Consider the following 13,567-nt stretch of genomic DNA (forward strand, 5'->3'; position numbering starts at 1 on the left):
CAGGGTCGCAGCTACCGCCGTATCCATTTGGTCATTTAATTTGGCCCATTTAAACCACAAGGACCGTTTCCAAAAGATTCAGAAAGTAACCGACCTCCTTCGGTCTACTATTATTGATAAATAAATAAGGCAGGTATAATAATCCAAGACCATGGTTGTTATTCTAACGTTTTAAACAAACCGTGTTGCCACTTATGTTGGTATATCGCCAAAGCAAATCTTACTCCTCTGCACGGGTTAACGGTGTTTCCATTAAAAGCTATTTTACGCAAACTATACTTGACCATGAAAAATTTCCGTGAACAACCTTTACCCTTCCTAAGGGCCCCCAAAAATTTTTTATAGGGAGCCCCGCCAAGGCACGCTATGCTTCGCCTTACACCGCAATTATCGCAGTGATTAGAACTCGTGCATCTTAACAGATGATTGCGGTCAAAGCCCAGGCAAGAATCTTTAAATTTCTATGCCCTTAATTTGTGTCTATAATTCATCTCGTGTTCGGTTAAGGAAAACACGGTAAGGAAACCTGCATGTGTCTAATTTCAATGAAATTCTGCCACATGTGTATGAACCTCACATCATCATGTGAATCGTGAAATGTGTTCCGTTTCCATATATATTTCTCATCAGGACATAACTCTTGATTCCCAAGGTTGGCCCATTGGCGATGCAACGGATAGTTAATATTTCTTACAGTGACAATGGCGACCATTTACCAACAGATGGTCATTCAGTCTGCCTACTGTACCTAATAAAAATAAATCAGGCCGTTACATGGCATTACTTAATTGACTTAATTTATATCAAACAGATCGGATTCGTCGCAGGATCTATCTTAACCCCTTAGGCTGTTTCCCCACTCCTAACACAAGCTTTAAGCTTAAATGGAAATATTATTAATTCTTCACAGTGGGGCATTGCTAGTATTCTTTAAAAAAAAAAATTTATAGAAATATATATCCAGTAAAATATTTATATTTATGTCTATAAAATAATTGAAACGATAAGAAGGTACTTGAATAAATTGTATAAATGGTCGTGAAATATTTACTACATAGCTTACATACTTTATTTTATTTAGTCTTGTATCGTTTGGTATTACATATAACGGCGAGCCGACAATATTGTTTGGTTCGGGGTCACCATCTTCGTCATACATATTCACAAATAATACAACAAATCGATAGCTGGATTATCGTATATTGATTTTTACAATATTTCATTGGCCGCGACCACATCTGTCTTATCCTTCTTGACAACTGACATTTTATGTTTTTCTAACGTGACAAAGAGTGATCGACTTTACTGGCCATCCAGAATCAAATATCAAAACTAAGAGATTACAATCAAAGTATTTAATTATCTGACGCTGCGACATATATAATTGTTGTCTATTTTCATTAAAAACGTCCTCTGTATTTTCTCTGACAAAGGCGAGTAAATATACAGCCCCAGTTTTTGTAAATACCCATTTAAACCTGCTCTGAGTCAGTAACTTTGTTTAAATGTTATTGTCCAGACTATTTGTGAAGATATTATTTTCATACACCTGAGATTTAATTTACACGTCTTTCGAAATAGGTCGGCTTATTCAACTATATTATAATACTAATTTGCCTTGACGCATCAGTTCGAAGCTGGTTCCTACCGCGATATGTCGTAAGACGGCATTGAAAGAGAATATGTGTAGAGACCGCGGTTAAGAAAATATATTTAAAATAATTTAGATTTAAATTGAAATGAAATATTTTGGCTGTGCAAGTTAGAGGTCATAGTGTTACAAAATAATTAAAAAAAAACTTTTGGTGGGAAAATAAATGTCAATTACTGTGATAAAAATGAAGTTATTTTGTTTTATATTTTTTTGTGTTGGTGTACGATTGGTTCAATTGCAAGGCCTGGGATCGGGTTCTGATGGAAACTGTAAGTTATTTTACTTTTTTAAACTAGTTTTCACTGCGTAGGTATAATCTGTAGATTATTTTTTTTTTAATTTAAATCTTTGAAAGTTTAATGCAAGATCTATTTTATATGTGTATTTTTAATTCTGATAACTTATTTAATTAAAGTGAAATATAAATAATTTCACTTGGACACGTATTAATAACTCATGGTTTAGCAATAACTTTAAGTCAATACTGGAAACGGCAAATAGCGCGAAGTATTCTATTAGGCAAAATAAAAAAAAATCATCTAGATTGAAACTTATGTAGAAGATACAATTATTATTTTTTTAATAAAATAATTTCTAATTTATCTACAATATTATTACACTTTAAATACATAAAAATGTAACTATTATACAATATATAAATTATATAATAATTTTACGAACGCGTAGACGTACTTCCTGATAAATAACAGTCTATTTTTTGACTATGTAATCCTAAATAGAACAATAGCACATCAAAACTTACTCACGTTCTTGAGTTATTAATTAAAAATAAAAATATTAAGGTCGATCTACACGGGTGGATCAGTGTTTCCGCGTCGCTTCGCGCAGGTGCGATCTATTCTTTAAGTTGCCTAATTAAGAAGTTATCGATACGCGTTACAAAACTGTATTATACAAACTAATTTGTTTCCGTAGTCGAAAAAAAAACTCTCCTTATCAGCACTATCGGATTGTGTATTATCAAACTAAGATTCTAGTATCGATTACGTTATACGTGTTTATTATTTTATATGAGCGTACTAGATACTAGTACCAGCTTCACAGTACAATAAGGGTCTACATAAAATATTTATACCTTGGGAATGAAATGATCGCCTCCAGGCTGCTTCAAATAACTAAAATATAATTATCATTGTACATGGAAAATGGTTAAAAAAAAAATATATATATCCCGCTGAGTTTCTTTCGCCGGTTCTTCTCAGGTCCGAGGTGCTAAATTCCGAACCGGTGGTAGATTTTTGACAATTAATAAGCAAGTGTAAACACTTCTATATTGAATAAAGATTTTTGACGACCCAGCTTCGAGTGAACGGGAACGTCAAGTTAAAAATATTTAATATAGTTTACAATATTTATTTAACCAGATTCTGTTACAGTCATCCATTATCTTCCGTTTTTCCACTCAGATTAACAATTCCCATGTCCAATTCAAAAATATTCCTTTTCTTGTTTTATTGATAAAACCAAATAAAACCTAATGTCAAACCAAAAAGTATTCATTACGTTTATACAATCCTGTGATTGAATAGAAGATATACAACCTTTAAGGATTACTTATAAATATTTTATACAATATAATTTATAGGCTTACAATAGGTACATAATATCTATTAGTCGGTATACATTTTTCCGATAACTTCAACAATCATCCCGTTTCAGTCAGTTTACACGGAACCATAATAAATGTTACATTTAAACCTTCCTCGTGAATCATTCCATTCATTCGTGAAAACCGAACAAAAATACGTGTGATCGTTTTTGAATTTATCGCGTACAGACTTCACTTTACCGTTAAAGACTTCATTTTATGATTTGCGGTTATTTCAAATTAAAACAAGGTTATCTTTTATATATGTTACTGTAAAAGCTCGAACTAAGGTAAATCTTAAGATTTTCCAGTAAAACCTAAGATTCACCGACACGAGTTGGTAAATTTAAGTATTTATTATAAAGGGACGAGTTTTTCGGACTTTTACCATTCCAAACTAGCCTAACCTAACATGTAAATCCTAAGATTTACCAAGTGAATGATGGTAAAAGTTCGAATCCCAAAGTTTTATTTACATTTACCATTCATAATCGGTAAATCTTAGGTATTACTGGAAAATCTTAAGATTTACCGTAGTTCGAGCTTTTACAGTAACATATATGTAAAGATTTAAAAAAAGGTGCATCCGACACAAACATGAAAAAAAAACTTAAATATAGGATGTATTGATACATTTTTAAACATGATAAAACAAGTAAGCTACGGCTTTAATTTTTTTAAATTAAATTGTCTTCTAAATTAAGGTTTTAAAAAGAAGTTTTCAAATATTTCTGTATAACAGATAATAAGGTTATTTATATAATTAATATTTTCAAGCTCAAATCTTCGAATATGAATGTAGAGTATTATTAAACGATCCAGTTACGAGGTTTATTGTGTCAATATATAGTTTGAATCCGCATCACCTGATTACAATTTGCCTATTTATTCAAATGAGTTTTTGGCAAATACTTAACAAGTAAATAAGGACATATTTTTTGTAACGTCGGACTGTTAAACGAGTAATCATATAAAACTTATACGGGAAGATTTAGCGCGATTCGCAGAATGTTTTACTATGTGATATTATTATTATTAAACTACTATTCGCAGTTCCACCCGCTTTAAATCGAGACCATTGAGGCGAAAACGTAACAGTTCAGTACCTATTTCTTCTATTTGTCTGCCATTTTATTTTCATTAGGATTTTGTCAATCTTTAGTATGATTCTCTCTAATTCGTGCTTTTCTTCACAATTCGCCTATACCCAACTCTATAGCCTATTCCAATAAAGATAAACAAACCATAGATTTACGTACTTCATGCGATTTGCTAATTAACTCAGCTATATTGTGCACTACTAGGAGTTCATGATTAATATATCTTTACTTATTTAACACTATTACACATAACTACTTATTTCCACTTTAAATTTCCAAAATAACGATAACAGTTTCGTCGACGTTCAAAACGCAATTTTTTCGCAAATCCACAGTGAATATCACAGATTAATCAAGCTCTCGACCAATGATATCGCGTCGATTTTCTGTCAAATGTTGTTTATTTGGCTTTTCTCCTCTTATGGTTGGAATAGAGTATACGCGTGCTGGTTCCCGATCTCACCACCTAACCGACATCAATTCCATCGCGCACGAAGAAATTTGGTAACACTTTCCTGCGCATCACCAAAAAATGGAATTATCTACCAGCACGTGTTCCCCTCCTCATATAACCTGGGTTTCTTTAACGAAGCGTGAATCTTTCGAGGCGACATGGTAAGGGCGTCTTCGTGTTTGGAGTCAACCACTTACCATCAGGTGGAGTGGAGTCATTTCTTCACCGAACTTCTAAAAAAAAAAGTATTATCAATAAGAATTGGAATGTTGTCTTCAAATCATTGAGTTATTTCGACAACTTCGCGAACACCAATATAATTTAAAATAAAATCACTCGTAGTAGATGGCAGTACCACTTAGACTTATATAACGCTAAACAGCGACACTTAGTATTAAATTAATATAGAAACGAACGAAATAGTAGTGTTTCGGTTTGAACGGTGATTCAATGTTACAGGCACAAGGGACATAACACCTCAGTTTCAGGTGTTGGAGCATTGGCGTTATAAAGAATGATTAAAATTTCATTCGAGCTGTAATGTCTTTGGGTTGTCTGTTGTCTTTTACTTGTTCGCCTACCAATGTCATAAAAAAAAAACAAACGCAATATCCGTATTCAAATATAATACATTAAACTTATTTATAACAATACAATTGCATTCGAATTTTTAAACGATTTTTAAAAGATAATTGCTTATATAGGAAGTTGGTTACGGTGACTAAGCGCATAAAACCTGTTTGTGTATCTTGTAAATTAATTTTTTTTCACAATAGTTTTTGCACAAAGTAAGTTAAAATTAAAAAAAAATATAAGAGAAAAGTAGCTTAATTAGACAAAATCAAAATATACTTTACTCAAGTAGGCTTTAAAAGGCACTTTTGAATCGTCGTTTTACAGAACTATATTAAAAGTAAAATTACCACCGATTCGGAATGTAGGCTCTACCGAAATGAACCGACAAGAAACTTGTGATTCTAAATTTCCCGGACATAAGGTCTCTGTTTATGAGGACACTGTTTGGAGCTATTCCACCACGCTACCCCAATGGGTCAACGCATCCATATCCGTGTAAATCCATCAAACATACCACAAATTAAACACGTTCAATTTCCTTTCTTGACAGAAAAACCCAAAAAAAAAAAAAGTTATATACCCGACCCGGATATTGAACCCCAGTACCATTAGATCTACCTTATAAGCTAGTAACGTCGCAGTCTGTTGATATATATATTAATAATCTACCATAGCCATGACACCAAAAGAAACTATGATATAATTAAAAATAATAAAATTAAATATTCTCTGAATACCTTAAAACGAAGTCGCTTCCCGACGCTGGTCGCTTAGAACTTTTTAATTACGCAACGCATTTTGATGCGGTTTTGATCATCAAACAGAGTGATTCAAGAGGCATATTTATAATACATGCATATTATGGTAGAGAAAAGTCGAGAACTTCAACCGAAGAGAACAAGAATTTTCTTTTCATGTTTTTTCTTCAATATTAAAGTTGTTTATATAACCTTATTGTATCCCTGTGAAACCGGAAAGGGTTTATGTATAAACCGTTGGTCCTGCGCCTTAAGTGGTCCCGATCGATTCGCATGCGTTCCATCTGATGAAAATGAGAAAAAATAATATTATTAATAATTACTTTTGTTTGCGCATATATTGAGCACGTTATTTGCTGACATCTACGTCATTCTCAGTTGATGTCACTCAAGAGAATATCATTGTCATATTATACCTATTATTATTGTAATTCAAATAGAGTTACCAAAGTCTATTCCATTCAAAGATAAATATAAACAAAACTCAGATCTACGTATTGGATACTATTTGACAATAGCTCAGCTATATTGTGCATTACTGATATATTATTTCTGTATTTATTTATAAATTTAATTTTACATATAACTTTCCGTTAAAATCTCCGTTGACATCCATAGTGAATATCATAGACTATTCAAGCTCTCGACCAATGGCACTACGTCAGTTTGATGTCAATTTTGGATGGTTTTTCTTAGGTCCTCTTTTGTGTAATGGGATATAGTATCGCGGGCTAATTAATCATGTTGAAATACTATTCCTTCTCCTTGATAACAACGATGATAAATCACGATTTCCTGATTCCATAAACAGGTATATGGACTTCCCCGATCGGTCGGACCGAAGGAGAAAGACAAGTTCAGTTTACGTCATCGTTTTTGAGGTGAAGTCGTGTACTCAGGGCTGTCAACCGATAGGGATTCCCCGGATATTATATGATTGAAACAAATTCGTTGTTTTCTTTTAGTAATCCATACTTATATATTAATATTATAAATGCGAAAGTAACTCTGTCTGTCTCGCTTTCACGTCGAAACTACTGGACCGATTTAAATGAAATTTGGTACACAAATAGTTTAGAGCCTGAGAAAGGACATAGGCTACTTTTTATTTGGAAAAAGTGTTGTAAGGGGTTGAAAAGGGGGATAAAAGGTTGTAACTTGTTGAAAGTATTGTCATTTTTAGGACTAGAAGCATAAAACTTATATTTTAGTCTGTATACTTATAAACTAACATATCATGACACCCACTAAGGAGCGAATTTTGGAAATTCTACCCCAAAAGGGGTGAAATAGGGGTTGAACGTTTGTATGGAAGTCCGTAATTTTTTATGTTAGAAACATGAAACTCTATTTTGGGATACTGATAAAAAATGATTAAATACGTATTTAAGTGTTTCTAGATATTCTACCTCTAAGGGGTTAATAGGGGTTCACATTTCTTATATAGATTAGTCTGGAAGTCCGTCATTTTTTAAGTTAGAAGCGCGAAATTTTATTTTTGGGCTACCGATTAAAAATGAGTAGATACGTATTTAAGCGTTTCTTGATAGTTTAGGCCTAAAGGGAAAAAGTAGAGGTTGACATTTTGTATACAGGTTAGTCTGGAAGGCCGTCATTTTGAAGTTACAAGCTCGAAATGTTATTTTTGGACTACCGATTAAAAATGAGTTGATTCGCATTTAAGCGTTTCTGGATATTTTACCCTAAGGGCTGAAATACACACCATATTCTAGACGAGCGAAGCCGCGGGTAACAGCTAGTTTTATCATAAACATTAATATGTTTCATTACAAACGTATTAAATATTTTATGTTAGTTTATTTTTTAATGGAAACTATTTTAATATATGACAAATTAAAATAAATATTAGCATTTATGAATTCACTTTTTATGTGGTTTTTCTAAATAAGGACATTAAGATAATCTCACAGATAATTAACAACTTTTATTAACTTGTTAGACATATTATATAATAAAAATAAGTAATTAATTTTAAGCTATTATTTATAAATATCGCCATTTAATACTAGTAATTTGCACTCAAACTCGGGACCAGGATAGACAAGTTTTTGAAAACGATATTTTATTATGTCATAACTGGCAACCCTAAATCGTCAGAGAAACCTGGTTAACGCAATATTTAAATAAGTATTATGTAATCTCCAATGTTTAGTTTCGTTTTCATTTCTTATTGGACATCTTGAGATTTTTTTTTTTTATAGTTATTTATGTTTTCTTTAGCTTGATGTATATACTATATATAAAGTTACACACTTGATAATTCTTGTATAATATTATATATTTCATTTTTTGCTATATGTTATTACGTTCTGTATATTTGGGTTTTTCTGTTGAAAAATTCTCAGTAACAGCACGGCTGGAAGTTGCAGTACACTCCTATGCTTTGGAAAACACGAACAGCCGTTGATCGATCTGACCCCTTACCAGTCGTGTCGCAATGAAGAAGTTTCATGATGTTGTTAATATTATATTCAACGTAATGGTATTAAAATATAGATCAAAACTAATCCATCACTGAAAGAATTTTTGAAATCCATCAATAAATGACTTAGAAATAGATTATTAAAGTTTACGTATTTTAGTACGGAACGTCTATAGTTTACGATTCGCCTGTGACGTCATTTGACCTGTTCGGTATCACCGCACCACGAAACGAATCATTCAAGTATTTTTCGTGTTTTTTAACGTAAAGTCGTTTTATTATTTTTTATTTATTAGTGTTTAGTTTTTATTTTACTATAATGGAAGAAGGTTTTGTCAAAGGACAAAGTGATAATTTGCCTAATATTGATATATACACAGTGATGGACTTTTTTTCTTCAAATCCGTTTTATGTTAGTGCTGAAATAAAAGGAGTTAAACTTTTTAAGTAAGTACATCCTTTTAAGTTTATTTAACCAACCACATGGTCTAACTTACAAATATGATTTATAAATAAAAAACCTAATTATAAGTAAAAAACAGATTCTAGTTTAGTACTGGTTGTTGGTTGTTTACTTGAACTCTTTGCTTCTCTTTTTATTTGGATGATTCGAATCGATTGATTCTGGAAATGTAATGTTCTCTGGTAGCGGATCCTCTGTTTCATCTGACTCCATGGCATCACACTCAATAATTTCGAAACATTGAATAGAAGACGATTGACTTGAAGTCGACGGTGCTTATTTTGTTAAGACTTTCATAAAATTCAATCCGACATCTTTTTTCATATGCTCCTCGTTCTTTTTGAGGTTTCACTGCCTTTTGACAGTCAAATTTATGAGAATATATTTCGGGTTTTAACTTTAATGTTCCCCCAACCAGTCGATGTTTTACTAAATTTTCTGTGTCATTTTCAACCTGTAAATAAATTATATTTTCACAGCACTTAAATAAATTTACATAAAATATATAGATATTTTTACTGAATCAGTTATTCCAAACTTACTCACGACTCAAAAGATATATTAATAGTTACTTACATCAAAATGATCTTCACACACATATTTGGTGCTTTTAGGGCCAATTAAATCACGCTTCATTACTTTGCACCATTTTTTCCTTATTGTTATATTATTTGGTACACGAAAAAATATTTTATTGGGATTTTTAAATGTTGTGCTTTGACACATAGGAACAATATAATATTTGTAAGCATTTTTTTTAACTTCTGCCATCGGGTAATAAACAAAATACGAATCGAATGGCGTGAGCAACTACACAACAATACATTCGTATTTCGTACGTACTCGGCGAACACCCGATGTGTCGTCTAGGTCAAATGACGTCACACGACGGAACGCCACGTATAACAAAATTATTCTTAAAACCCCAACTTCAAAGTCCCATAACTTTCTTATTTCTTAAGATATTTTATCGATTCTTTCACGTGTTTGTTTTATTTTATCTAAATTTTTATAATGTATCAAAAAAAAAATTATGTAAACTTCTTCATTTCCATTCCATAGGGGGGAGGGAATAGAGAGTGCATCTGTGACTGTGCGCACATCTGTGCACTGGCCCTAAATGTCAATTTCGGTTAGGAAATCATTATATAACTTAAAACAACTTTTAGTTAAACACAGTTCATTTTTATTTTCATTTACATTAAAATGTAATTCTTCTAGTTATAACCGTAGCAAACTATTTTTTATCAAATCTTAATAGGTATCCTATAATTAAAAGTGCAATTAATTTAATTTAATTTTTCTATTTATTATTCTAAATAATTGAACTTAATCATTATATCACTATGACTTTTATGGTCCACATAACATTGTAAAATTTGTCAAACAGTGGATTTGTCGGTAAACGTAGTTAAGGCCTTTAGGGGGTAAAGTAAAATTAAAAACGAATTTCTTTCGAATATCAAATCAATGTAAACAGTAAGGGATACATCAGTATTTAAGTAATCTAGCCATTGGAACTTCGAGTCAAACGTGTCTGTGAGTTGAATTACAAATAGCAACCAAGCCTATGTAACAACTTCAAGAAAGAACGAAGGACTTGATTCGTCTGTGTTTTATGTATATTCGCGTATAACTTATTTGTTTAAAAGCCGATTTTTTTTACATTTGTTTCAATATAGCTTCAAGTTAGTAACTATTATTCAGAGCCATCTCAAGCAATTCTGGGGCCCTTGGGCACCTATGAATTCGGGGCCCTTTTGGTAGATATTTACTACCATGTACAAACAATTTGCTTTTGGCCTTAAGTATAGTTTCAAATAAACGGTGCGGTAATTTTCGTTTATCTATTCGTAGGAATCTGATTGGTTGTACAATCTTATGGCTATTTTATAGCCTTTTTTGATAAATATGTTAGTTATTTCTTACAAATATATCACTTTCGAAAATATACATAGCAGTCAACGTGAGATCAAACGTGTGAGAGAAATTTTTGGTTCTTTGGGGCCCTCGGGCTCTCAGGATGATAAAGACGGTAACGCTGTTATTGATATCGGATATTATTCATTGGGCCTTAAAACTAATAGTCCGACATTACATAAACATAAACATAATCAGCCTGTAAATTTCCCACTGTTGGGCTAAGGTCTCCTCTCCCGTTGAGGAGAAGGTATGGAGCATATTCCACCACGCTGCTCCAATGCGAGTTGGTGGAATACTCATGTGGCAGAATTTCGTTGAAATTAGACACATGTAGGTTTCCTCACGATGTTTTCCTTCACCGCCGAGCACGAGATGAATTATAAACACAAATTAAGCACATGAAAATTCAGTGGTGCCTGCCTGGGTTTGAACCCGAAATCATCGGTTAAGATGCACGCGTTCTAACCACTGGGCCATCTCGGCTCAATCCGACATTCATCAGTCCGACATTATCGCTGTTTTATGGGGAGGAAAAATAACCCCAAACAACCAATTAAAACATTGTTCATATGCTATATGCCTGCGTTTTGTTGCTTTCGTATTTTGATCTTGTTATTATTGTATAGTTTCAAGTCTATGTGTTTACAACGAATACCGATGTACGGATAAATCCAATAGGGTTTTTGTTGCATCGCTTTTAATACAGTAGAATAATAAATAAAAAGTATCCTTTTAAAAATAAAGTAAGTAAGATAAATTTATGTATCAATTTATAAAACATGTTCTGACATGTGTAAATGTTTAGCCTGTAATATTTACCAATGTAGCCATGAATGCCTTGTATTTTGTTTAATTTTTTAATTTTGTTTCGTTTAATAATTGTATTTAATTTTATTCATAATTGCGTAAGATTTCCGTTAGTGTACGTTTATTGATCTCATTAATCGTATAATGTTAACTATTTGATTTTATGTATTTTAGTCTTCTTTTTCAATTTTAATAATTGCGTAATTCGTTTCAGTGGAAAGCTGATGTATGTAATATTGTATATTTTTATGGCATAAGTGTTGCCATCTCATTGTTTTTTTAATAATAATATTTTAAATGCGAAACTAAATCTGTCTGTTACTTCTTCCATGCATCGTCACGAAACACCGCTGAACCGATTTAGATGAAATTTGTCATGGAAATTGTTTGAGTCACGGGGTAGGATATAGGTTTATTTTTTATCACGAAAGTCATCACTTGAGAGTGTCAGAAAGTGGCCTCCAAAGCTTTAAAGGTGTGAGTTGGGGCGGGGTGAAGCTGTTATGAAGTTCTAGAAATTACAGCTCATATATTGCAAGACTTCTACGTAATGCCTAAATCGTTATACATAAAACTTTTACCAATAGATGCAAATCGTTTCGGAGAACGTAAAGATCTGATAAGCTTTAATTTCGCAAAAATTGTACCTATAGGTTTTCGTAAATGATCCGATTCGTCCGACTATCCTCCGATATATACAAAAAGTATTCCGCTGGTCTTTTCCCTCTAAATAATAATTTGTCCATATTACATTGCAAAAAAAAAAAGAATTAACAAAACGTTGCGGACGAGTCCGGTTGCCTGACCTTGGGCACGACCGCGGCGTTAAGAGTTTCGATATTATCCACTACATGTAAATAAAAGGTAACCTTAACAAAAACGAGAGTAACCAAGTCGGACCAAAACTTATACAATGTCCTTACTATTTATATTTCGGGATGTTTTAACCAAGTTTGAATACTCACTGTTGCGTCAGAATATATCACAGTGATAATCATTCTATGTGCACGAGACGTAAATATCCAGCCTAGTTGACTTCCAGGCAGGATATGTTATATGCATCACATGCTACTGACTGCAACTAACTACTGATTTTCTTGCCGGTTCTTCTCGGTACGATCTACATTCCGTACCGGTGTTAGCTTCACTTAATATAGTTTTGTTAAATGGCGATTCGAAAGTGCTTGTAAAAGCCTACTTGAATAAAGTATTGGTCTTGATTTTGACTTGACTCGCTCATGTTTCCGATATGACTGTCTATTAGTTGAGTGTTTGAATTTTGACAATCCAAGTTATAATACCTTGATTTGGATGATGCTGCTTCAAATAACTAAAATATAATTATCATTGTACATAATAATGGTTAAAAAAAATAAATATATATATCCCGCTGAGTTTCTTTCGCCGGTTCTTCTCAGGTCCGAGGTGCTAAATTCCGAACCGGTGGTAGATTTTTGACAATCAATAAGCAAGTGTAAACACTTCTATATTGAATAAAGATTTTTGACTTTGACTTTGACATTGACTTTGATAGGGATTTCAGCAAGTTCGCCTTACTAGCTTGTAAATAATAATAATCTTATATTACTAATATTATGAATTATATTTCAACCATAAGAGGAGAAAAACTAAATAAACAACATTTGACAGAAAATTGTCGCGATATCATTGGTTGAGGTCTTGATTAATCTGTGATATTCACTGTGGATTTGCAAAAAAGTGGCGTTTTGAACGTCGACGAAACTGTTATCGGAATTTTGGAAGTAAAACTAACTCTAAC

At 32.5% G+C, this 13,567-nt stretch overlaps 1 protein-coding gene across 1 annotated transcript in view; it reads left to right on the forward strand.

The window, feature by feature from the left end:
• Window positions 1-1,617: 1,617 nt before the first annotated feature.
• The window catches only part of LOC113393872 (transferrin-like), a 33,568-nt gene continuing 21,618 nt past the window's right edge, over window positions 1,618-13,567 (forward strand). Inside the window, exon 1 of the mRNA XM_026630979.2 lies at window positions 1,618-1,923. Within this exon, the coding sequence (XP_026486764.1) occupies window positions 1,818-1,923 (106 nt within the window). The 5' untranslated portion in view covers window positions 1,618-1,817. The remainder of the gene's footprint in view (window positions 1,924-13,567) is intronic.

Source organism: Vanessa tameamea, chromosome 29, assembly GCF_037043105.1.
Source record: "Vanessa tameamea isolate UH-Manoa-2023 chromosome 29, ilVanTame1 primary haplotype, whole genome shotgun sequence".
Lineage (NCBI taxonomy): Eukaryota > Metazoa > Arthropoda > Insecta > Lepidoptera > Nymphalidae > Vanessa > Vanessa tameamea.